The sequence below is a fragment of the Nomascus leucogenys genome, chromosome 9 (assembly GCF_006542625.1).
Source record: "Nomascus leucogenys isolate Asia chromosome 9, Asia_NLE_v1, whole genome shotgun sequence".
Classification (NCBI taxonomy): Eukaryota; Metazoa; Chordata; class Mammalia; order Primates; family Hylobatidae; genus Nomascus; species Nomascus leucogenys.
The window spans coordinates 108,107,931-108,135,283 of record NC_044389.1 but is presented as its reverse complement, the minus strand read 5'-3'; the positions used below and the strand labels follow the sequence as shown (position 1 = coordinate 108,135,283).

The 27,353-nt window shown below is 46.3% G+C and overlaps 1 protein-coding gene across 1 annotated transcript in view; it reads right to left on the bottom strand.

The window, feature by feature from the left end:
• Positions 1–347: 347 nt before the first annotated feature.
• Positions 348–27,353, bottom strand: part of SFMBT2 (Scm like with four mbt domains 2) — a 247,993-nt gene continuing 220,987 nt past the window's right edge. Inside the window, exons 17-21 of the mRNA XM_030819341.1 lie at positions 17,747–17,922; positions 14,307–14,473; positions 13,697–13,960; positions 12,739–12,867; positions 348–5,670 (exon numbers count right to left, since the gene is read on the bottom strand). Coding sequence (XP_030675201.1) covers positions 5,530–5,670; positions 12,739–12,867; positions 13,697–13,960; positions 14,307–14,473; positions 17,747–17,922 — 877 coding nt within the window. The 3' untranslated portion in view covers positions 348–5,529. The remainder of the gene's footprint in view (positions 5,671–12,738; positions 12,868–13,696; positions 13,961–14,306; positions 14,474–17,746; positions 17,923–27,353) is intronic.

Genomic DNA, 27,353 nt, shown 5'->3' with positions numbered 1-27,353 from the left:
ACCACAATGAGATACCATCTCACACCAGTTAGAATGGCCATCATTAAAAAGTCAGGAAACAACAGGTGCTGGAGAGGATGTGGAGAAATAGGAACACTTTTACACAAAAATGTTTTAACAACTAAAAAGAATAAACACAAATTCCTCGACCAGAAAGTTCCGTTCTGGAGCTAGGAGGTGACTCTGGGAGGTCACACAGGACTTTGAGAGCGGTGGTCGTTAACAACCTAGAAATAAGGTTTTGTGTGGCAAAAACAAACTAAAAAATTCAGAACAAAATAACTAATGCAGACGCTAAAGATAATATTGAATAACCTTCAACACAAAGACCCAAACAAACACCACCATAGAATTTATTTTTACTTTATTAACAATGTGGCTTACAATTCTTTTCAAGTAAAAAGGGTTTTTTTCATTTAGAATAAAAATTAAAATATAACTCTGATATAGATTTTCATTTATTTACATGAAAACATATATACAGAATACAATCTTACAGCAAACCAAAAGCATGCCCTTCGTCCTGCAAATTTCAAAAGTAATGACACCAATTTTTCCCTTTTATGCACCAAAAACATACACAAGATAGGAATCCAATTTCAATACAAACTATTCAAACTAGAATGCAAAACAGTGAAAGGGCTTTCAACATTCACGACAAGGGATAGTTGATGCTTCCAGAGATCATGCTGGCTCCTGTTTCAAGCAAGTGAGATGATTATTTTTTTCTGTCATTTAAAAAAATTTGCCTCAAATTTTTCATCCTAAGGTGATTTTTAGCCAACGATTGTCCTAGAATTTTCCTTTTATCATCAGCATATCTCCTCAGCCACACAAAAAGCACTGCTCTGCGTTGGTTAGGCGACACAACCTTCATACTTACTGGGCCAAATTCCCATTACTTAGTGCCAACAATACAGAAGGATTATGGCCCCTTCCTCAAACAATATGGAATTGTTTGAGTTATTTATCATCGAAACTAGAGAGGTTTTAAACTAAAATTCAAGGCAGTACTCTATGTCAGCAATTACAACTTTTAGGTGAATTACATGGGTCAAAAGTAGCACAATTTGATTTTATCATAGTATGTTTGGGGTATCTGCAAACCATTCTAGTGATAAGAGCTATGAGAATTGGTCAACTTAAGAATTCAACCACATGAAAGGGAGTAATTTCCAGAAAACTCCTGAACAGAAAAGGGCAGTAAACAAAAGAATTATTGAATTATAATAGTTGCCAATACAGATTTCCTTTGCTATTTAATTATTGCACCAATGAGATACGGGCAGTATGGATATCTCGCCAACAATTTCTTCCTTAACAACTACAGGTTTCTTAACTGACTATGTTTCCTTTCAAATAATTGCACGCACGATCACAGCTTTCTAAAGACAGAAGAGAGAGGAAGTGGAGCCTTGATTCGCCATCTTAATCCAAAAGCAGCAAAGATGCTCAAACCACAACAAAGATTTTTAACACTACTGTTTTTTTTTAGTTCTATATACAGAAATAAATATAAATGGGTGTTCTATAAAATAAGTATGAAAACCCCTAGTGCTTCTAAAACTAAGCGGGGACAGCTCTTAGAAAGGGGTGTTTGGCATAAGATAGAAGGCAAATCTCAGAACTTGCCGAATACAACGCTCAAAATTCTGTGAGATAAGTTAGGAAAACGACACCCATCTTCAAAAGGCTGATCAAAATCAACCTTCTAGGGAGGGCAGTAAAGGTCACGGGGCAGTGTTCAAGGTGTAGATCATTTTAATGTACTGAGGAACAAATCAAAGCAAACACAGGAAATAATCTTTCAAATATGATCAAATAAGGTGGGAGAACCCAGAAGCCGTGCAGCTCAAATACTGTGTCTGACTCAAACTTGGATCAAATGACTCTAATTTTGAAAGTGATGGATGAGTTCCCCATACTACGCAGCTCTGTGGTGAAGTTCACTGTGTTTTGCTTTTGTTTTGAAAGGCAAAGAAGTTCTGTAATGCCAGTAGTACCCTGTTCTTTTTCTAGGTTGTTAGGCCTGTGTTTTTGTGGACAGGATATTTTTTCAACATAGTACAAATTCAGTCAAGAAGTGAGGAGCTGAAACAAGCTCCGTGAGTTTAGGGCAAGACTGAGCGATGGGCTGTCATGATTCAAGTTGAGGTGGCGTCTCTTTCTCAGGGTTTTCAAACGGCGCAGACTGCAGAGTCTGCCGGGCCCGTTCCAATAAGTTCCAAGTGGCGTGATGCCCACAGGATGTAGGCGCACTAAGGAGAGGACTTTGGTCCCAAAGAATCATCAAAGAGAGACGGAGAAGAAATGGTACCATCCAGGGAAGGAATGTGGGCCATCACTTTTTGGTGTTTAGACCATGACATTGTTGACCTAGAGGCCATGATGGCATCGGGGCACACATGTCAAATCCACTTTTTCTGCCAAAAGCAACAAGGACACACACAGAAAAATGCTCCATGAGATTGGCCCTACTTGTAAGACAAGACGCTGGTGAGAGGTGAATCCTACAGAGAAATGAAAACACATTACAATTCTGTACCAGAATTGCTGCTGATGTGAAGTCCACCCACCACGACGGAAATCCCCGGAGAATACAAGCTCAGAAGGACACTGGCAACAGCTGGAGGAAAAGCTGTTTAGGACCTCCTTGGTCCTCAAATCTTTCTGGGCTCTCCTCAAGGACCAGAGAGATGGCATAGAGACAACTTTCATGGCAACACCAGGCTGTGCCCTCCTGTGCAGTAGTCCCAGCCATCTCCTCCCTGGCACGTACACACCCAGTGCTCACCCATGGCGACCGCAACTGCACAGAGAAACACTGAAGTTGAACTGTCAGGGTGAAGGATACGGAGAGTCTTGGGCACTTGGCTCCATGAGAAGCAAACACTTGCCCCTGCGACAGTGGCTGTATCCTTCCTGAGCTCCTGGTGGGCCACACACTCCAGCTCCCTAGATGGGCTCCAGAGAGCTCCTGCAGGATCTCCTCCCTCCAACGCAGCACCTCCTCCTCCGTGCCACCACTGAAAAGGGAGACAGAAGTGACATTTGTGCTGCAAGTCCCTGTTCTGTTGTGGCCACCACATTCCCTCATCCTCGTCTCAAATAAAACAGAAACAGCTCAGCTTGAAAAGGCCACAGTGAAGGATCATCAAAGAGTCAGCGCAGGGAAAATGCCAAAGATCTGGAAATGGATGCCCTTTCCAATCGTTTGACAGTGTAACTCCACGAGACTGAGCGTTTAAGGCCAAAAGCATGTGGCTGAGAAGGCAGGGGTGGAAAACCGTGGAGAGGTCAAAACTTGAGCTTAAAGGAGAGATGCCCGGGGCAAGCCAGCCACGGATCCCGGAGACATTTCTGTCGGGGCACAAATGACACACTCCTCCCATCTGAGGTCCCCAGGCAGATGCATCAGCCAAATTCTAAAACTTGATTCTAGAAATCGACTGCAGGGGAGACCAAAACGCCTCAGCCATAAAATATGTGTTTTCCATTGTCATCTGTAACCATTACAGAATGTTAAGAAGGGTGAGCTTGAGCAATCAAAGTTTCCAAAATCCCACCAAGAATCACATCTGGAAATGTCACAGAAATGCAAGCAGCTCATCAGCCCACCGCAGAATTTTACCAGAACTGTGGAGACTCTAGTCCAAGGGACGAGCTCAAGGTAACTGTGGTAAGAAAGCAGGAAGGGTGCGAAGCCTCTGCTTCCAGTGTCCACTCAGGAACTGTGCGGGAGGGGTTTGGTTTCCTTGCATACGTTTAAAAAGGCATCTTGGCAGCCACCACAGCGGAACACTGTAGTCCACGAGGTCGGAGTGGAGATACGGAATCGCTCATGAGGATACGGAGATGGCTTCTGGTCCAAGAGGCCAGCCAACTCTCGCAGCCACAGCTTTGTCTGCACGTGACCTGGCAGATTTAACACAACTGCCCAAGAAATTCCACAAGCAAATTCAAAGCCAGAAAGGCTGTAGGAATGGCCGGGTCAGAACTGGGACCAGACCCTTCTTATTCTTTCTTTTTCTCATTTTTGTACGATCTGGATCTTCCTTTCCAGCATGAGCGGGATGAACGCCAGCGGGAGACAGTGTGCTCACCACTGCACCCTCAGTGTCCACACCTGTCGCTTCACAGGAACTGAGGTCCAGAGTGATGAGAAGTCACCCAAGATCTCAGAGTTAGTTCTCAGCAAAACCAGGGTGCCAAGTGGCTGACTCCAGATTCAGTGCTCACGCTGCATTGTGCCTGGTGCATATGTGGCCAGCCGGGGCAGAACGAGACAGAAGGGACGCTCAGAGGGACTCCTGCTCAGTGACCTGCTGCAGTGATCCTTCTAAGGGGGATGTAGCTGGTTCATGAAACGCTCCCCCCACATCTCTTTCCTTTCCTCCTCTCTCAAACTAAGCTTTTCCTTTGATATATAAACCAACATTTGCCTAAAAGACTCACTCCCTGATCTGGCTACAATTAAACAACAACACTGGAGATAGTTGAGGGTCTAGAAAAGACTGGGTAGAGTTTGTCTCCACAGATGTTCTAGGCTTCAATCAAAAACCATCCAGTTGGGCCGGGGCGTGGTGGCTCACACCTGTAATTCCAGCACGTTGGGAGGTCGAGGCTGGCAGATCACTTGAGATCGGGAGTTCAAGACCAGCCTGACCAACATAGTGAAATCCTGTCTCTACCAAAAATACAAAAATTAGCCGGGCATGGTGGTGGGCACCTGTAATCCCAGCTACTTGGGAGGCTGAGGCAGGAGAATCGCTGAAACCCGGGAGACAGAGGTTGCAGTGAGCTGAGATTGCGCCACTGCATTCCAACCTGGGCGACAGAGCAAGGCTGTCTCAAAAAACACAACAAAACAAACAAACTAACCAGCCATCTAGTTGCATGGAGATGCCTGCCGGCCTTCCTTCACTCCCCGTATTCCTAAAAGGCGCCTCTAACAGAGGACAGAGCTTTAGCACATCTTTTTATAAGGATGTTGCTGCCAGCTGCATTGCAAAGGAGTTGCCACCAAGATGAAACCGCAGGTGCCACTCAACCAGGGTCACATACCTATCCATAAGAAACTGCATGTGTAAATGTGCTCATGTGATTACAGGAAACACTACGGCATGGAGTGAGGTTTCTTCCTTGGTGACATTCTTCGTTTTCAAAGAATGCAGTCCTCATCTTAGGAAACCCTGCTCCAAGGGGGCTGCCTGGTTTGGGGCGGGAGAAAGGCAAACCGCGGGTGAGCCAAGAAGCAGGCCCACGTCCGGCAGGGTCTGACGCATGACTTTAACTGGCACTCCCCAGGAGCGACTGCTGCTGTGCTTTGAAAACATGGAAACAGCTCACAGGCTGGCACAGGCAGAAGATCCTGGCCTTCTGGGAGGCAGAAGATCCTGGCCTTCTGGTTTTCTGGTGATACTTAGCGTCTGTACCATTTAACATATCCTGGAAAATCAAAGTTTCAGTCCTGGAAACCTTTACAAACACCACATCGCAGCGATAATGGGCCACCTCCCGAGGGCAGGCTCAGTTGGCGTACTGGGCGTAGAAAGCCACTTTGACTCTCTCAATCTGGTGGCACAACTTGATGGCGGGCCCCAGCTTCAGCTCCATGCACTCCTGCACTGTCGGAAGGGTCAGAAGCAGGAGTGCTTGGCCGTCAATGTCCTGCAGAAAAAGAAAGGCAGGTTAGAGAAGGGGCAGTGTGCACCGGGGTACACAGATGCGTTATAGCAGGCTCCATCCCCGGGCCAAACGTGGCAACAGGATGCTCTTGTTTCATTCAGGCTCAGGGGATTGTTGGTAGAGATACCAACCCAGCTTGATGACTGTCTAATCTTTGTGTTACTAAAATCTTTTTGTAGCTGGGCACAGTGGCTCATGCCTATAATTCCAGCACTTTGGGAGGCTGAGGCTGGAGGATCACTTGAGACCAGAAGTTTGAGACAAGCCTGGGTAATACAGCAAGATACGGTCTCTACAAAAAATTTAAAAATTAGCTGGGCATGGTGGTGCAAACCTGTGATGCCAGCTACTCAGAGGCTGAGGTGGTAGGATCATCTGAGCCCAGGAGTTTGAGGTTGCAGTGAGCTGTGATCATACCACTGCCTTCCAGCCTGGGCAACACAGCAGGAGCCTCTCTAAACAACAACAACAAACAATAATACAAATACAAGAGCTTTTGGCTGAGGGCACTCTGGCTACTCTGAAACTCACATACCTACCCTAGTGGGTAGAAAGAGCTGGAACAGGTGGGTTGCTGTGGGAATTGCTTCCCAAGCTTATCGCCCCTTGCTGGGAGGGCAAGTCACTCTCCACCCCAGGCAGGGCCAGGTCCTCCCTAAGCTATGCTGAGACTTCATCTGAGCACTAAGCAAAGGGATCTCTACTAAAAGACAAGGCTCCCTCACCTCCCTGCCAAGGTCTGGCATTTCACCATTAGGATGGGTGAGAAGATGCTCAAGACAGATATGCCAACGACAGCAGTTTTCCATAAAGGAAAACACACACACACACCCCATTTACAGACACACACTGCCCAGAGTGAGGTGTTGCTTGTACACAGATCTGTTGCCCCACTGTGTCCTGCTCACCCTTTCTCTACCTACACACAAGGCATGAAGACATTCATTCAATGAATGTTCAGTTGAATTTGCTGTAGGAGGAAGCATACAAAGACCCACTCCAAAGCTCTAAGACCCTTCCACTGGACATCTCTGTCTCTTCAGCAGCTTGCTTCCTATAGTAATCTGGTTCATTCACATAGATGTCATTTGACTGGACTGCTGAATTTAACTGCAATCCTCCTTCCTATTTACCAAGATGATCTCAATAGTCCAGAGGGAGTCACTGAGGGGGTCTAAGAGATTGCAGGCCCCAGGCAATGATGAAGATCAGTGGTACCATGAGAGCATTAAGCGAGCTTCACATACTGGAATTTCTGCCACTTGCAGAAGAATTATACCCATGGCTGCCATAAGCCACAAGGACATTAATAGCCAAGCAAAAGCACAAGATCATATGTCTCCGACAACACCTGTCAGTGACTTTCGCACAGGCAGCTTATTTTCTTAAACTAATGGTTTATTTAGCTGTCTTGAAAATATCTAAAGCAAAAAGGCAAAGTGTGTATAAATGGTAGCCTTGAGCAGACTAATCTTCTAAGCAGCATAATTCATCATCTGATCAGATTCGAAAGACTAATGTTAAGAGCAGGAATAATTTATCTTCCGATCAGATTCAAAAGCAACAATATTCCCTAATAAGTACTGTAGCAATAAAAATGAAACATTAACTTTAAAAGTATCAATGTGAGTGCCATTTTTTATTCTTAAATTACAGATGAGCACTAGCTATGATGTAAGCAACTCGAGGCCACGCTCAACCAAGACCAAAGGTGACCTTATCAAATCACAAAGTAAACAGATCTGTCTTGTATACATACTGAAAGCAGGAGAGAAACTATAGAAAACTGTCACTGTATTTTCATGCTATGTTTATATCATTTTTCCCTTTCTTAGAGTGCTCATACATGTTACTTTACTTTCTTTTCAGATGCTACAGAAAAGGCTGATTGCAGCTGGGGGGATTTGGGAGTGCTGTGAAATAGTGCTTGGCTCTAGGTCGGGAAGAAACCAAGGGGACCTCTGGCCTGGGGCCTGTAGGCCAATTCCACTTTCAGAGCCAAATCCGCATATAATACATCAAATTAGACCAAGAGGGCATAGGCGTAGGGACTCAAAGTCTTCCAGGTACCATGGGCCTCATAAAAACACATTTTAAGTAGGCAGAGGGCTGATGTTCTATTCTGTTCTGTGCCATGGATGTCATTAAACCGTGGACAGGTGGCTTAACCATTATGTTCAATGACATCCACAGAACAGGATAGAATAGAAATAGAACTTATTTTACTTTCCCAGGAAGTTTACTTTCTTAATGCCCAGAAAAGCTAGCCAATCTAACTATGATCACATAGCTAGTTAGAGAGAGTGTTGGAATGAGAACTGTAGTTTTCTGACATTAAACTTTGAAGGCAAAACTGTAGCTCAGTCTTTAACATCTGTACTTGGGCATGATGGTGATTCAATCACCACTGAATATCAGCACTAAAATGTTTGTGTAACTCTTTCTTTACAGAAAATTTCAGTGAAGGTGGCTGATGCATGTACCACATTTAAGTGGAGGTGCACACGCTCACTTATTTACTTGCCAATATTTATTGAGCATCTACTAAGTGGCAGGCACTTGGCTGGCCTCTGGGGAATGTCACAGTGAACAAAGGAAAGGTTCCCTCTCTGGACACCCCATGAATCTGAAGGGCGGCAGACAAGTAAACTATTAGGATACGGGGATATTAACATATGGATGCAGAGCTAAGGGCTCAAACAGGACAGGCAACAAAGCCAGTCTTACAGGGGTGTTGAAAGGGCTTCGAACTGAGACTTCAGGGACCAGTAGGAATTATTAAGGCCAAGAGGGACTGAAAGAACACAGCTAGTTCCCTGGAACGTAGAATTCCAGGAAATTGGGGAGACACCAAAGTAAAATCATGACGAGCCCAGAAAGCCACTTTATCTGGAAGACTATTTTTTCTTTCAAGGATTATTTAGATAACCACATACCTCACAGGTGGTTTAATTTTTATAAACATGTTCCTATATAACTGAGAGCTGCTGGCAGATCACTTTTAATGGTAAACACAGAATTATCATAAATGGACTAATTGTAAAGAAATGAAATATGATGAGATATACGACAGGCTTAGCACAGGGAAAAATTAAATCGATTTTGATAGAGGATCTGGTAGTTCCTAATGGAGGTATTGAGGTCTAGAGAAGTAGAGAAAAGACAGCTTCATCTGGACTAAGCCTAAAAACTACCCTGAAATTTTTTCATTAAGGTCAATTGAGCATTTGAGCAGTCTGCTTATTGCGCTGTCTCTGACTGATGAAAGCTGAATGAATAGGTAAAATTTTATTTAGAGTTTTGTGTGTTCTTAGTTATAGATGAGTGGATTTTTACTGTGTAATGTACAGGTTTGCTGCATTAAATTATGGAGTATAGATTTTTTAAGCAGTTGCCATAACATTTCGGAAATAAAAGGCACAGATGCTGGTAATGGGGAGTTTATAATTTTTGCAAATGCTCCTGGTGATTACAATAATCTCTGCATTTATATCGTTGAGGGCATGCATGCACATAGCGATCACCATGCTGTGCGCTGTGAGCTCATTCGCATCCCAGTGAGAATAAAGTCTCTGGGTTCCTTCTCGCTCATCTATAATCTCAGACAACGCCTGCAGTCACCTACCGGAGGCCTCACCAAATCAGAGCTGGAGTATTTGGGCTAAATGACGATGAACAAATTAATAAAAATGAGTAATTAAAGGTCTGATGGGACAGAAAAGGACTCAAGTGCCCATGTACTTCAGACAGCCCAGTGGGCAATGGCTTTTTATTCCAACGGGTGAACTTGCCTAATGTGAAATTACACAGGAATGAGATGATGATCAATGAAAGTCTATCTATTTTTCTCTCTCGTAAGAGAAACAAGTAGGGATGAAGGGCAAGGCTTTTACTGATATTAGAAGAGCAACAGGGCAGAACTCTGTCTCTACTAAAAATACAAAAGTTAGCCAGGCATGATGGTAGGTGCCTGCAATTCCAGCTACTCAGGAGGCTGAGGCAGGAGAATCACTTGAACCAGGGAGGCAGAGGTTGCAGTGAGCCGAGATCGCGCCATTGCACTCCAGCCTGGGCGACAAGAGTAAAACTCCATCTCAAAAACAAAAAAAAAAGAGCAACTTGGAGAGCAACTTTATTCTACAAGGGGGGCAGTGTCGGCTGTGTTCCATTTCCTAGAAGGCTTAGCTTAGGGAAGGCATGAAACTTTTCTCTGGTGTTATCAACTGGGTTTAGGAATACAAGAAAGGAAGACTCAATACTTTAGGCTTTTCCCCAAACCAGCTTTGTTTCACTTTCTTGCTTATTACTGAGAACTCGTACACAGTGTAGACAGACACAGGAGCTATTGATGTTTCAAGGTATAAGCCCTCATACCTAACCTGGGATCTAGAAATGAGAAATCTGCTCTTCATTCAGGCCTAACTAAACTTTGTTTTATTGTTAAAACTAAGCATTTGAGCCTAAAAATAAAACCAAAACATTAGAGTGATACAGAATGCCACACCTCGTATCTTTAGCTATCAGAAGGCTCCTCGCAGGGACTGAATCGGTGTATGTTGAATGCACACAGGGACTGAGAGATACGCATCAGCGCAACCAAACCTGTGTGATCAGCGCTTGTCATGTATTTGAATACAACGGTTTTCTCGCTGCAGCACCACTGTCAATAAATACCAGACAGGCAACGTGCCATGCTGGGCAACGCTTTACACGGGATTTCAACCTATTGCTTTAATTTTGTTTTCAAAATGGAGATATGGTTTATCAATAAGCCCCCGATCACCTAAGCCCTTGTATTTCTTACAATTGTCTTTCTTTCCTGTTTGTGTGTTATTTGAAGGGACAAGCTCATCACCCAGGTTCTTTAGGTCTAAGGAAGTCTCTCCCTGGTTGCTTTTCAGAGTTGTCCAGACAGGAAGGGCGGCCAATGTCAGAAGGTCAGGAGGCGACTCCCTCTGCCTCCAATCATTCTTTTTTTTTTGCTTGTTTTTGAGACGGAGTCTTACTCTGTTGCCCAGGCTGGAGTGCAGTGACACGATCTCGGCTCACTGCAACCTCTCCCTCCCAGGTTCAAGCAATTCTCTTGCCTCAGCCTCCCAAGTAGCTGGGATTACAGGCACCCACCACCACACCCGGCTTTTTTTTTTTTTTTTTTTTTTTTTTAGTAGAGACAGGGTTTTGCCACATTGGCCAGGCTGGTCTCGAACTCCTGACCTCAAGTGATCCGCTTGTCTCAGCCTCCCAAAGTGTTAGGATTATAGGCATAAGCCACCATGCCCGGCCTAATCATTCTTTCAGCATGAACTTAGTGGGTATCTGCAGAAGGTTCTAGTGGTTGTCAATAGGATGAACTACTTCATCTCTTGGACTTCTCGGGACACAGGGGAAAGAACTTTGAATGACAATAACTACTCTCTTTGGGTGGCACTGGAGACTATTTTAATTTGCTTTTTTTCAGTTCATTGCTGCATGAACTTGGGAGAAAAGCTGAGAAATTTCCTGGGTGCATGGGAAGTCACAGACCTTTTTTGTTTCCTGATTTAATGCTTGAAATATCCTCTTTCTAGACTACTGATTTATACGATCTAAAAAGAGACTGAATAAACCTATCTTTAACATTATATGAAAAACAGTATTTTTTTTTAACATGAGGTCTTTGAACACAGATATTTACACCAGGACAACGCAAAAAACTGAATAAACCTATCTTTAACATTATATGAAAAACAGTATTTTTTTTTAACATGAGGTCTTTGAACACAGATATTTACACCAGGACAACGCAAAAAACTTCAACAAATTAAGCACAGAGTAGAGCAAGAGCCTGGCATTTTCTGCAAGGCCAGTGAGGCAGGATGCAAGGTGGTGTGTATGCAGATTGGCAACTTGTTTCCGTATTAATTTAAGGGATAATGTAAATAAAAACCCTCTCTTCTTCCTCAGGACACAGCATCATATGTCTTATGTTTTAGCTAACTATACTCATTTCATCCGCTGGACTACAGACTCCTTTAAGGTAGAAATTATATCGACTGTTATTGCATTTGTCCATCACCATACCATGGTCTTAAAAATATTTTATGTAGAAAGAAGCGCGGAAGGTAAGAAAACAATGACGAACGCAGCATTCAGTACGACACACTGGCCAGCGGGCTTCCGCTCCGGGCAGGCCAGGTGGATACACTGTTCCCTCCTTCTCCCACTAGGCCTAAGTAAGATCCATGGGCATTATATACAAATCCACAAACAGAAGACTCTGGAAGGTGGAGAGAGGAGGGCAGACTGCCTAGCGGCCTGGGCCCCCAGCTGACAGCACGCTGCTGAGCTCTCTGGTTGTTGTTTGTGTGTGAGCTTCATGTCCCTGAGACTTGGAGCTGAAGAAGCTGCAACCCAGATTTGCCAAAAGGCAATGACAGGAGGCTCAACCAAAACCAGTTGTCTCCAGACAAAGGCCTGGCCAAGGGGCGGCCCAGCAAGACAAAACACTGTGAGACGGCAGCATCTCTTCTGCAGCTGAACATCACAGGGAGGGCTGGCCGGACCCCACCGATAGCAGCCAAGGCAGATTGTGCCGCCCTGACTTCCAGCCTGGCCAGGTGGCAACTGGGCACCCCATCCTACCACTGACGTGGCATCCGAAAGGGCCAGCCAGGGAACTGGGACTCTCACCCCTGCCTGGTGGTAAACAGCCCCCACTGTAGGGTTGGTGGAGATGGCAGGGGGAGCGTGGACTCGCACCCCTCACCTGCCAGCAACAGGTGCCTCCCCCACTGCTGGGTGGTGTCACTAGAGCCCGGGAGAGTCACCCCTCCACCCCCCACCATGGCACTGGTGGGGCCTGAGAGGAGCAAGAATGAGGCTCTCTCTCTCTCTTCCCTGACAGGCAGCCCTTAGCAGGGGCCTTGGAGGGAGCCGGGTCTCGCACACCTGCCGAGCAGCACGGAGGAACCCCCTGACAGGTGTCACGAGGAAGCCGGCTGGGACAGGAGGTTCATTTCAGATCCAGAGTCTCAGCACATCAAACAATCGACACGCGGCAAGCCACCATACCTGCTCCTGAAATATCTTGGCCAAGGGGGCACAGTCTGTCAGCTTAATGAACCTCACCACGTCGGTGACCGTCCACTCCAACGGGTTGCTCTCCAGAACCAGTCTCTCCTCCTCCTCTTGTTTTGTGTCCTGCAGAGAAAGGGCAGGAGGAGCTCAGCTGCGGCACAGTCAGCCGGCTGGGTCCTCTCCAGCACTCTCCAGGCCTCAGCCGTTCCTTGCCGGAAGCCACTGCCTCCCTTTGCTCCCTCACTGGGCACCTGAAAAAGCTGCACACACTCTCGGTCCCTGGGAAAGTTCTTAGCTCAGTGATGATGCCCCCTGCAATGACTCATGTGCCTTCAGAGGGAAGAAAGCAGGCACAGTGACAGTCGCTCTTGCATCCCTAGTTCAGGAAACCTTGGGCCTGCTTATGAACAAAGCATCTCTGATTAAAAAGGAGAAATACAAGGGGCACGTCCAAGCAGACACGAGAGTGTCCCCCAGTGTTTCTGTAATGATAGTGCCAATGGCCCTTTCTGCTGATCTCACACCACCCATGGGGCTAGGGGAGACCTGAAACACTGATTAAATATTTTAAAACATCACAGAGGTGTCCTATAGAGGGGATGCGGGAGCAAGACACAGGGCAGTCGGGAGATGCGGGGAAGGCATTTCTGGAAACCCAGAGTTCAAAGGAAACCGAGGACTGTGCCCTCCTCCTGACAAGCACCCAGGTGGCACTAAAGCCATCCAGGAAAGAGGCGCTGTCTCCACCCTGGGCACTCCATTCCGATGCTGAAAGGCCCCTCCACCCAGAGGTGACGCGCCAGCCTTTGTTCCTGACTTGGGAAGGAGCTAGAGCAGCTGCTGCTGTCGGAGGTATTTTAAACAGGTTCCCCCACATCATGGCCCTGAAGTGTAACAGGTGTGCTTCTTCAGACCCCGCGGGACGCCCTCTGCCCCCACACCCGGGCATCACCTCTGTCCCCTCGGGCTTGGTCGGCGGGCACTTCTCCCCTTCCTCTGCTGAGGAGGCAGCCGGCGCCCTGCGGCCCCTTCGTGTCCTCTCTGGCGGTGGCCGGCGCACAGGCTCTGAGCCGCTCCGCAGGGTGACAGCCCTCCGGGGCCGGGCCAAGGGCACCTCCGCCGACGAGGTGTCCGTCTGGTCATCCCGGAGCTCGGAACCGGTCTCCTCACTGGCGGTGTCATCGTCCATGCCATCGGCGTCCTCCTCTTCACTATCCTGGGAAGGAGGAAAAGGCATTTAAGGGGCTGGTGGCAGAGGGGCCTGTAGCAGTGGCCCCACAGTCAGACCCTGGGCCCAGTGCAGACCACTTAGCAAGCCCTGTCCCAGGCAGCCTCTGAAATGGAGCCAATGGTCCCACCCGCAGGCCCTACGAGGCCCTTCCCAGCCAAAGCAGCTGGACACGCTACATTTGTTCTCAGTAAGGAGGAGGGGGCTTTTCTTCAGTGTTTCCGACCATCCCGCTGCAATCTCCAGGGTCACCTCTGCTGTGAAGCAGCCACACTTGCTGGCCAGGGCCAGACGACAGAGCCACAGGCTGGCAGGCGCCCCAGGCAGAACATACCTCCCCCGAGCCCGCGGTGAAGTCCACGGCAGAAGACCTCCGTTTCTTCTGCACGAAAATGGATTTCCGTCGCTTCCTCCGCCTGGCGGGTTTGGGGTGTCCACTGTCGGGGTTGCTTTCCCCAATGGGGGGCTTGGAGATCTTCTTTCTCTTTCCATAGTAATAGGCTGTAGGAAGGAAGATGAGAAACTTCTTAAGGCTCTACACACACACACACACACACACACACACACACACACATACACGGAGAGGAGGAAGGAGGGAGACGATTCTTTCATCTGATAGTTCATTTGTGCCTTACGAAGTCATTCTGAGAAAACAGACCCACAGGAGAGACACTGCTCCAAAGCTTCAGGTCTGGAAGGTGTTCGGGCTGAACTTGGCCCCTCCCCAACGCTGAAGCCTGAACCCCCGAAGTGAGTGTATCTGGATGTCACTGACATTAATGAGGTCCTAAGAGTGTCCAGGAGAGACACCAAGGACCCAAGACCCAGAGGAGAGGCCCCATGAGGACACGGGGAGCGGGTGGCCGCCTGCAGGCCCAGGAAGGATCTCATCAGAAACCAAAGCTGCTGACACTCTGATCTTGGACTTCCAGCCTCCAGGACTGTGGGAGGTGAGTGCATGCAGTGAAAGCCCTGGGTCTGTGCTATGTTGTTGAAGTAGCCAGAGCTGACTTCTGCAGAAGGCGAAAGAGACAAAAGTGTCCACAGTTCCCACAGTTTATCCCTGTCCGGACCCAAGACACTGCATACAGTGGTGGCAATGACACCCGCCGGAGTGCTCTGACACCTGCTCCCAAGTCTGATTCTTGAGCAACTGGTCAGTCAGCAAGCACTGAGTGAACATCTGCTGGCGTGGTCCTGGCATGAGGGACTCCCCCAGCTCTTGGTCCGACCAAGACAAGCTATGATCCTGAACACGTGGGCCAAATTCACCAAGCACTTTCCCTCTTTTCAGAGTTCCTTCTCTATTACATCATTGTATATTTTATTCCCTTCTCATTTCCTGGGACTCACATTACTTCTGAATTCTACAGCAGAGACACAGGTATGTATCTTAATTCAAAAATTATTTATTGAACTTTAGTAGTGATTAAAGTTTTTTATAAACGAAATGTATCATCAACTAATGAAAATGACCACTAAAGATCCAGCATTCAATTACCACCCAGACGCCTACTCATTAACAAAAGGTTCAACCGTCCCACTGTGTGATGCCCATGAGCCACAAAATAACTGAATGCAGCCAAGGAAGCTTTATCCACGAATGGGGTGGGCCAAAGGAAAATGGCAAATGCACAACCCCTGGTTTGCAGCAGCTCCTTTGCAGGGAGCATGATTTTAGTGCATTCTCACAGTGCTGAGTAGTGGGCTTCGTCCTACAGGTAAGTCGCCTATCCTTTCTGCACCCCAATTTCCTTACTTACAAAATGAGACCATCAGGGCTAACAAGCATAGGTTTCCTTCAGGCCTAAGACCCTCTATGTCCCACCCCCTCCCCTGCATTTGATCACAACATGATATTTGGAAAAACTTTCGGGAAGCCGCACAGCAGCAGCCCTGTAACTCCCAGGAGGCACACTTGCTCCGGGAGCCCCGGCCTGTTCTCATTAACCTCTCAAAAGGAGCAGATGGCAGGAGAGCTTGGAACAATGTCCCATGTCCAGTTCTACAGGGACCGTGTTCCTCAGTGAGCAGGAATGAACTGCTGTGGGCAAGCATTGCTTTGTGGCCATCTCCAGGTACGGGGCAAATGAGCAAGCCTCTGTCCCCTCCCAAATCCCAAGCATGCATGACAGGGCTGGGGCAGGCTGGCTTCTTAGAAGCCAGTGGCTGGGGATGAGAACTGGTTTTAGGGAATGCAGCCAAAGGTCAGTATGTGTTTGGAGCCTTGGATTGAGACTGGATGACCCCTGCTTTTCCAGTGCTCGACTCCCCCGAAATATCGTTCTGTCCTCCTCCCACTGGAGCCTCTGTTCAGCCTGTAGTAACATTCATTATAAATTAACCCAAAGGATCTTGGGACTTGAGAGTTTTATTATATGAGATCCAGAGACATCTCTGAGTTCATTTCGGCAATGCTGAATGGGAGGTGTGGGACCCTGCTCCTTCCCTGCCATTCCCAGTGTCCTGGAAGAACACAGACAGATGCCCACCTGGCAGGTAAGCATTCACCGTGCATGGCAAAGGCGAGCCCTCGGTCAGGCCTTTCTTACTCAGGAGCTGCTGTTTCCCAGTGAGGCCCTCCCCTGGAAAAAGGTGCAGTGATGGAGAAACAAGCTCTTCCAGAACCAGGTGATGTGCTGGACCAACACACCTGCAGGCCCTACCTGAGAGCCCCTGTGCACAGAATGACGGGGGCTCTGTGTGGTCAGTGAGGACACAGCTGACCTCCATCAGAAGGCAGAGTGGCAAGGAGACTGTGTGTGTGTATGTGTGTGTGTGTGTGTGTGTAGAAACACACTGAGAGATAATAAAATACAAAGAAAGTCACACTCTCAACAGCCTTTCAAGTACATTCAGATTCCTGGTTCCAGCACCCATGTTGACAAACATCACAAGTGACTGCGGCTCACAGAGCACTGGCCACACGGCCAGGCCCGTGTCACATCCCAGCTGGCTGGAACGTGGCTGGCAGAGCCAACTTCCAGGTCACTCCCCCTTGCATTAGAGAGAACTGAAGGGAGATGCAGGAAACTCAGAACTGTAGGTCAGAGGGAGAGAGGGGTCTCAGGCACAGGAGGTGGAGGTGTCTGGGAGTGGCTGCCATGGATGGAGAAGGGAAGAAGGGCAGGGCTCAGGGGAAGCAGTTGCCCAAGGCCAGATATCCTCGAATGGGACTGGGGATGGAAGAGGCAAGAGCTGAAGGTAGGAGAGTGGGGACAGCTCTGAGTCCTGCATCCTGTGTCCTGGGAGAGAGGCAAAGCCAACTGGCAGAAAAGAAAGTGATGGTGGCTTCTGAGTCCTCCATGGAAGGCGTCTAAACATGAGAAGCCAATTATGACAAGGATGTGGCCCCCGTATCAAGAAGGGCAATGAAAGCATCATTACACTATCCCAGAGTAAGGACTGAAAAAGTCATCTGGGTCACTGTTACTGTGACCAATTTTATTGTGCTCTCCTGCCATCCATTGAGCTGTAGAATCAATCAATCCACTGAAACTCATGACAGTACACACACAGTTTCTTTTCTTCTTTTCCAAGGCCTACCAATGAAAATTCATCCTGTTTTAAATCATCCCATCCCCTCCGTATGTCAGGCTAAAAACACATGTATCTGCTACAGCAAATCCTTAAAAATCCTTCCATAGCAATTCCTATGGAAGACCAGTCAAAAGGTTCAAAAAGAAAAAAGTAAATGAAACAAAAACCAAATACCTTACAGCGTAGTTTAGGCCTCTGGGCTCATGCATTTCATTTTTCATTATTTGTACTTACTGTATTTGGTTTTGGTATGAATGGAGCAGTTCTCTGGGCAGTTTTCAGATATCAGCACAGGACTAAACAAATTTGGACAGCACTCTAGCTTAGCACAGACTCGGCGGCAGAAATTTGCGACTTGGTCAGATGTCCGTACGATTTTGACCACAGCCCTGTACGTTTTGCCTCTGTATCTAGAAAATAGGTGGGGAAGAAAAGCGAGGGTAAGACCAGATTATGATTCAGGCCTATTCTGTACCACGTATTCCAAAGGCAGCAACTTCATTTTCCAATGACAAAGCATATCATGCGCAGTTTTCCATGTTGTTTCTGTTATTTTTCACAGAGATATTTATAAGTGCTCACTAGTGTGCAACAAATGTGTCATCAGAGTGCTAAGCCAAAATCTACTTCCATGAAGACCCCCACATTTAGCACACCCTCATTTTGCTATATACAACTTCATACCAAAGATTAGTGGTGCAGGGTACAAACCTAATGGGCATGGCTCTCGAAATGAGGTTAGTGAAATCGAACGGGTATTTTCCTGTTGCTATCATATTTCATTTTTGAAAAATGTGAGTGCATATGGGATCATGAGTCTGCCTTGAAAACCATGCAAATTCAGAACACTGAAAGGATATCTTTGTCAAGACTGTGTATCATATTGTTGAAATGGGGACGATTTCCATTATTCATAAATGGCATCTGTGCAGAATGGTGATAGGTAAGCAAGGTCACATTTAAATGGAGAGAAACACAATGGATTTTATAAGGGGAAAAAAGCAACCATTAAAAATGCAGAGTGACTGTATGATTGGGACCTGGAAACCGAGTGAAGACCCCCAGCCTTGCAGACACTGGCAGCAAGTGGCTTCAGTGTAAACAGAACCGTAATGGGTCTCCGGTGGATGAATGATAGTTAAAGGAAAAGGCTGCTGTATCTCTCAAGTGTAAAGGGAGCAACGTGAAATGGTAATGCCACTTGTCATACTCTGCCCATGAGGGTAACTGGCCACTCCTCTCCTCTAGGTTGGGATGGTGAAAGATTGCTCCAGGAACTAAAACTTGCTTCCACCTGCTCTCCAGTACCCCCAGCAACCCCCTCCACGGCTTTGGTTGCTTTCTCCGAAGCAGTAAATTGAATCCTTTCTGAACATGTACACCTTCACTGCAATTCCCCACAGACTCAAATCTTGATTGAGTGATAGATAGTGGATGAAATCATACTGCAAGGAGAATGCGTGCCGGAATCAACAGTCCTTCATACGCATCTCTATTTCTTACTAGACTGAGGTCTTTGGAAAGCTACAGTCTTATTTGTGTATTAGGAAAAATAAAAGGCATTTCTCCAGTTAAATCTCCCCCTGCCCCCCATAAAAAGTGGTAAATCTAACTGAGGGGCCTCACATAGGAGACCCTCATCCTTATTATGGATTGAACCATGTCCCTCCTACATTCATTCATAGGTTGAAGCCATAACCCCAGATAGGACTGTAATTGAAGATGGGGCTGTCAATGAGGTAATTAAATGAGGTTATAAGGGTGGGGGCCTAATCCCATAGGAGTGGTGACCTTGTAAGAAGATGAAAAGGCTGAGTGTGGAGGTTCATCCTTGTAATCTCAGCACTTTGGGAGGCTGAGGCAGGAGGACTGCTGGAGCCCAGGGGTTTAAGACCAGACTGGACAGTATAGTGAGACCCCCACCTCTACAAAAAATTTAAAAACTACCTGGGCACGGTGGGGCACTACTGGGGAGGCTGAGAAGGCTGAGGCAACAGGATTCCTTGAGCACAGGAGGTCAAGGCTGTAATAAGCTATGGTTGTACCACTGTACTCCGGCCTGGGTGACACAGTGGGGCCCTGTCTCTTAAAAAAAAAAAAAAAGAAGAAGATGATGATGATGAAGATGAAAAGCCACCAGGGTGTACATGCACAGAGACTAGACCATGCGAGGGCAGAGAGAGAAGGTGGCCATCCACAAGCCAAAAAGAGAAGCAAGCTTAAGGAGAAACCAACGCTGGCACCTTCATCTTAGACTTTAGGCCTCCAGAGCAGAGAGAATAAACATCATTGCAAAAGCCATGTGGCCTGTGGCTCTTTGCTGCACAGCCTGGGCTGACTGAGACAAGGCCCATTCCTACAGGGGGGAGCAACAAGAATGGGGACCCCCGGACTGCCTGCCTGCACCTCCCCACCACCTACACAGCAGCTTCTCCTGACCATGGCTGCTGCCTGCTTGTATCTTTCCTTCTCAGTTCACATTTTCTAAGGATTCTCTGAGGTCCTCCTTAAGCACTTCTCTCTGATCTTAGAGGACAGACCAATCTAGACGAAGGGTATGGAAGTTCTCCCCAAAACCTTTTCAACGCACTAGGAAAACGAGAGATCTGGAAATCCAAACGCCTTTTATAGTTATCCACAAGGAACTGATTTTATATATGGGAATCCAAAAACGTCAACAAACATTGCTTAAAGAGCTGGCACTTTCTTGCCATCATATATAAATATCAAGCACAATATTGCTTTCCTTAAACATAACTATTTAGTGAAGAATAAAAATTAAGCCCCTCGCATCCCTCCCCACACCCACCCACACAACAAAGAATGTACAGTGAGACACGCTTCTGGAACCTAGATATTGTCACTTGTTGCTCATCACTTTTAAGAAAAAAACTTTCTCCTGCCCCAAGAAAAACCACAGGTCATGAATTCACCAGCATAAAAGTGACAACCAGAGCTACAAAAAGCAGATTAGATGGGTTCTTTTTTTAAAATTAGGCACTACAGCCCTTATCCAAATATTTACGGGAATATGATATAAATAATGCCTGGCTGAAAACACTAGCACTTGAAGGTAGGTTTCAATCACCTTTTGACAGAGTTTTAATACTATCATGGGTGCAAAGTAATGGTCAGCTTCTCAGTTGGCAACAGATATAGGTTTTTATTTTGTTCACATATCACCAAACTACTGAAATGTGAAATTCCAGCTTTTTTAGGAATGTCTTTCTAAAGACCGGAAAAATACTTTCCCACTAATAAATCTTTTTTTTTTAAAGTATCAACAGCAAAAAAATTAAGGATTAAATTCCAATTTGTACTTCATATCTGCATACTCTACTAAATGTACTTCATATTTATTCAGGGTCTTTCATATCCCAGCCCCTGGGTGTTTCTTTTTCTTCAGTTTCTCTGATGGGTCGAGCTTGACTTTCCATGTAGTAAGAACTAAAAAGTGATCTTCTGTAGATAAGATCATACTTTAAATCCTACAGCCTCGAACGGCTGTTGGTTTTTCTAGGCCCTCCACTGACCCTGTGTGTAGAGACTTCCCTCTCCGTGCCTTTGAAGAGGGACTCCAGGACCCACGTTGGGGCGGTTCTCGCTTATTGCTTTTGTTGCATTTTCCAAAACAAAACAAGAAACAGCACAACTGGGAACACCGTATGTTCCTCGTGTTGTGTGAAATGGAGAGTAAAAATGGGAAATGTAGAATAAAAATGCTTCACGGCTACATTTTCCCTTGCAGTTTTATCCACTATGAGTTTGGTGGCCCTACAGCTTTGTTGGAAAGAGCTCACTATCAAGATTCTTAGAGTCCCTAAAAAAATAAAATAATGAGACATAAGAATGCAGGAGAAATGTGCGAGCCAGGTCAGATGTCAAACTGCAGAACGAGGCTCAAAGATGAGATGGTCATCAAACCTCCAGGTGACAAGGCACACACATGTGGTGCCACACTGGAGGGATGGATGAAGGAAGCAGTTATCTGGTGGAAACAGAACCAGGGTGGCTTAATTTTTTCTTCCTAGTTTGGGATGATTTCGTGGAAGCAAGTGTTTCAGTAAAACCTTTCACCATAGGAAAAGCCCATCTAAAGGTATGAAGATTTAAATTATAGCATCGTTTAAAAACAGCACACTCCTTTTCTCTTCCCTGCCCTTCCTGAACAATTCTGTTTAGAAGCCATGGCAGTGGGGGGTAGAGGGGACTGAGTAAGGATGGGGCACAGGCTGGGGAGGGTGGCAGATGACATGCTGCCTGGACCCCTTCACTGGGGGGCTTGTTACCCTAGCAGCTGGGAGAAAGCCTTCAGTTGTGGCCCTTTTAGGTTTGCTTTTTTTTTTTTTTTTTTAAGACAGGGTCTCACTTAGTCATCCAGGCCAGAGTGCAGTGGTGCAAGAACTCAGCTCACTGCAACCTCTGCATCCTGGGTTCTAGCGATTTTCATGCCTCAGCCTCCTGAGTCGCTGGGAATACAGGCACCCACCACCATGCCTATAGTGGTAATTTTTTTTAATTTTTTTTTATTTTTAGTAGAGACGGGGTTTTGCCATGTTGGCCAGGCTGGTCTTGAACTCCTGACCTCAAGTGATCTGCCCGCCTCGGCCTCCCAAAGTGCTGGGATTACAGGCGTGAGTCACCGTGCCCAGCCCCCTTTAGGGTTTTGCAAAAAGCTGCCTTGGCCCTGCCCTTCCCAGGAGGGCTGCATCCAGGGACTGACTGTGGAGGAGGTAAAAAGGTCACTGGGGCCCAACTCCGGGCAGCCATGAAGAGCCTTTAACCCCAGAGCTGCCGCGGGTGCCTGCCTGACCTCACTGTGGGATGTTCTCTGTCTTCTCAATCCCGCTGCCTTCCCCTCCCTTCCAATGGCATTAGTCCCAAGGGCCCTCCTTGATGAAACCCATCTGGGAGGAACCTACCGGGGAAAGGGATGGAAGTGGGGAAGGGACGCAGGGAGGAGGCCGTCGCATGTGGGGACAGCTGTGGGGAGGGTGAGGATACTGGAGTGATGCTGGGGCCTGACGAAATAAATGAATATGCCAAAGGTGGAGAGCACAGGCCAGGCTTCCATTGTCAGAGCCAGAGTTGCAAGTATAGGGAAGGAAAAGGCTGGGATGAACCCTGGAGTGCTGGACTGGAACTGGAGCCTACATTCCACCACAAGTGCACAGAAAAGGGTGGACGCGGGCCCGAGCCACTCTCGTTAGAAAAGCCTGCTTACAGGCAGATCACAAGGTCAAGAGATTGAGACCATCCTGGCCAACGTGGTGAAACCCCATCTCTACTAAAAATACAAAAAATAGCTGGGTGTGGTGGTGCACGCCTGTAGTCTCAGCTACTCAGGAGGCTGAGGCAGGAGAATCACTTGAACCCAGGAGGCAGGCATTGCAGTTAGCCGAGATTGTGCCACTGCACTCCAGCCTGGGTAACAGAGTGAGACTCCATTTCAAAAAAAAAAGAGTACAGGCACATCCCTAATCAGAAAATCTGAAATTCAAAATACTCCAAATTCTGAAACTTTTGAGTGTCAACATAATATAAGCATACTGCAAGTATTCCAAAAGCTGAAAAAAGATGAAATCCAAAACACTTCTGGTCCCAAGCATTCGGAATAAAGGATATTCAACATGTATTTGGGGGTGATGGGGCATCAGGCCTTCAACTTATCCCAAATCAATCAGGAGAATGAATAGTATCTTTATTCTGTACTTCCAATGTTTCTGTAAGTATGAGATTGTTTCAAAAACACTTAGAAATAATAGAAAGGCATGTAGTCATATAATGACTCAAACTATACCAAGCTGACCCTGTAACAGACTGTCCATCACATGAGCATTTCTGAGCACTATTGGTTGAATACACACGGACACATCCAGATGCTATCAATATATTAAGGATAAACTGACTGTGAAATGCAACTCCAACCTGAACCAATAAACAGGCTTGTTTTGGAGTTGGCCTATAAATTAGGGTAATTGTTGAAACAACTCTCTCAAAGGCATGCTGAACATACGAAGATACAGGCCTATTAAAAAAAAGGAGAGGCAAAAGACAGCTCTAAGAGTTTACCAACCGGCTGGGAATTAACAGTAAATCTGCATTTATGTAATGAAGCCACTGACATTTTCTCAAGGATCTTACAGCATTTGATCACTTGATCCTTACACGATCTTCCCAGGCACAGTGGACAGGGGTTTGAGCTCCACATGACAGACCTGGGTAGGGGGATGACCTGTTCTTTCTTTCCTTTTTTCTGAGACAGGCTCTCACCCAGGCTGGAGTGCAGTGGCACAACCTTGGCTCACTGCAACCTCCGTCCCCCAGGTTCAAGCAATTCTCCTGCCCCAGCCTCCAGAGTAGCTGGGACTACAGACACCCACCACCATGCCTGGCTAATTTTTGTATTTTTAGTAGAGATTGTGTTTCACCATGTTGGCTAAGATGGTCTCAAACTCCTGACCTCAGGTGATCCTCCCACCTCGGCCTCCCAAACTGTTGAGATTACAGGCACAGGCCTCCACACCCAGCCTCATTCTACTCTTTATTTTACCAAAAGTGAAAAGAAGAGTGTGTTTCGTACTTTTACCTTCCATGAAAGACAAACAGCATACCAGTGACATAGTTTGTAGGGAGGATGTGTGAAAAGAACAACCCAAATGTCCAACAATGATAGACTGGATTAAGAAAATGTGGCACATATACACCATGGAATACTATGCAGCCATAAAAAAAAGCTGAGTTCATGTCCTTTGTAGGGACACGGATGAAGCTGGAAACCATCGTTCTCAGCAAACTATTGCAAGGACAAAAAACCAAACACTGCATGTTCTCACTCATAGGTGGGAATTGAACAATGAGAACACATGGACACAGGAAGGGGAACATTACACACTGGGGCCTGTTGTGGGGTGGGAGGAGGGGGGAGGGATAGCATTAGGAGATATACCTAATGTTAAATGATGAGTTAATGGGTGCAGCACACCAATATGGCACATGTATACATATGTAACAAACCTACATATTGTGCACATGTACCCTAAAACTTAAAGTATAATAAAAAAATGTAAAAAAAAAAAAGCCACCAAAAAGCATGAAATAATGCTTTTCACTTTCTACTGACACTGTGAGACCAAAGGGTGAGACATTGATGTTATTTAATACACGGCCCGGCAAGGCTCTCATAAACACTAAGTTTTTGAAGCATGTATTTCAAGTCCCAAGAAGACAAAGTAAGAGGAAAATATTAAGAGACAGCTGAGCTTGCATACAATAGAAAACTCTCTGGCAATATAAATAATCTCAGAAAGAAGGAAAATAAAAGCAACAAGCAAAAGATTACTGAGTTGGAACTAAGGAATAGCAAAGATAAAAAAGGTGAAGGAGGAGAAAGTTGTAAGGGAGAGGTCCAAGGAGAGCCTTCATCTTAGTCCTCAGATAGACCTTGCCATCCCAGCACCTCTGCATTACTCAGGTTGCAGAGAAATCTGGAGGGAAGAACGCAATCTCGTCTTTACAAGCTGAGCACATCAGGAGGGGCTGGGGCTGACAGTGCTCTTGGAAGCACACTCGGAGACAGTAAAGGAAGTCACAGATCAACAGTGGGAAACACGGGAGACGCTCTTGCTGGTTGTCAGCGCAGGACACTGAGAACCCCAGAGTCCAGAGAAGATTATTTTAAGCTCAAGATATTTGAGATTTGATAGATGCAGCAAGAAGCCTTGTCGGAGCTCCCATTATCTGCTGTAAAACAGAAACTTTAGAGAAACGGAGACTGCCATAAATTTCCTCTTTGGGGGCAGCTTCTCCTCCCAGGAGAGAGACTTAAGAGTAAAGCTGCCATAAATCCCCTCTCTGGGGACGTTTCCCGGCCTGGCCATGAGGAAGAGAGAAAGACCACTCACACCTGCATAAACAAACATTAGCACAAACTTTCTTACTTCCCACTTGCTTTCCTCAAATCCAATTTGTCTTTCCCAAAGCAATCTACTTGTTCTTCCGACAAAAGCCTTTGCTCCCAGCTCCGTTTCCCGTACTGAGCTGGATACAGAATCCCCAAACGACTGACCCCTCCTCTGAGTTATTCGTCACTGAGCACTCCCTCAGTATGAGCGTTACACAGGTAAGTGGGCCGTTTCTTCTCTCACTCACCTGTCTTTGCTCAGTTTAATTTTCAGGCTCCCAGTCTCCGAACCTAAGAGAGTGGAGGCAAAGTTTTTCCTCACTGATATCAATATATGTGTGGCCTTCCACTTCCTTCCCATTAGCCAAAGTAGGGATTTCTTCCCACGTCCAAGTGCATATGGCAGAGGTGGAGACACAGAGAGGAAGACGGAATGGTAAGAATGCCAAACAAATCATCTCCTCTCCTTCAGTAGCTGGTATGGTTTGGCTGTGTCCCCACCCAAATCTCGAATTGTAGCTCCCATAATTCTCATGTGTTGTGGGAGGGACCTGGTGGGAGATAATTGAATCATGGGGGTGGTTTCCCCCATACTGTTCTCATGGTAGTGAGTAAGTCTCACGAGAGCTGATGGTTTTATAAGGGGAAGCCACTTTTGCTTGATTCTCATTCTCTTCTCGTCTGCCACCATGTGAGATGTGCCTTTCACCTTCCACCGTGATTATGAGGCCTCCCCAGCCACATGGAACTGTGAGTCCATTTAACCTTTTTTTCCTTATAAATTACCCAGTCACAGGTATGTCTTTATCAGCAGCATGAAAATGGACTAATATGGTAGTTAAAAGTTGAGAAAAATCTAAAGGGATTTTGAGTCGAAAACAAAAACAGAGTGAAAAAGCCAACACTGGTGTAACAATCCATTCATAACCATCAGCACAGCCCAAGCAGAATGTCACTATGGTCCAAGTTCCATCATTCGCCCTCAGAATCACCCTTATGAGACCTTTTAACAAAATCTTGTCGGGCAGGGATAGGGTGTGGGAGCAGAGGACCAGGTTCTGGTTCTTCAAGCTAAACTCACACCCTCGAATGCTGAAGGAAGAATTAAAAGAGAAAGGAAATGGTGACTCTGAGAACCCTGCAGAAATAGGGAAGCTTTACAGGCTGTGGGAAAGCCTCTGTTCTCATCAGCAATAGTGAAGTATGGTTCTCACTTCCTTCAGAACAAAGCTTTCACTTCATTGGTCTCATTCTTCGTCATTGGACACCAGGGTCAGGAGAATGGGTCACTGGTTTTCAGCCTTAGGACACCCACATTCCTCAGAAATTTCTTTCTTCCTTCTTGCCTTTAAGTAACGGGAACTCTGCAATACATGGGGCATGTATGTTTATCCCAGGGAGACCACTGCTCCTCCAGAATATCCTAAGCTGGCCTGTTTGAATCAGACACGCCACGCCGTGATCCAATGAATTCAGGTACACACGTACACAGAAACGCAGTCTTCCCTTCAAATAGATTGGTTCATGGCTTTGCTTAATGCAAAGTTCACCTCGTGCGTTTTCAGGACAGCAAACTATATACACTTGGGCAAGGTAAACAAAATTAACAAATGAACAAACAAAACCTTTGTCAGTGAAGTCTCTCAGTTTGGGAATCCTTTTTTTTACCTAAATCACTTTATAGCCAAATGTTACCTGTGACAAAGGCTTGCGTAAAAGGACAAAAATTAAAGTCAAATAAGTAAAAGCACCCACAAAATTAACCACTGCTTATGAAAAAAAGAAACCACAACATTTCCACAGAGCTGAGCATGACGCACCTAACAGTGAAGATCTGACTTTATCTCTTTGCCTCTGATAAGTGACAGTGAGCTCTAACTCACATGAAATCCTACCAGGATATTTCCTCTTTAAATATTCTGAATAACTATAACAAAG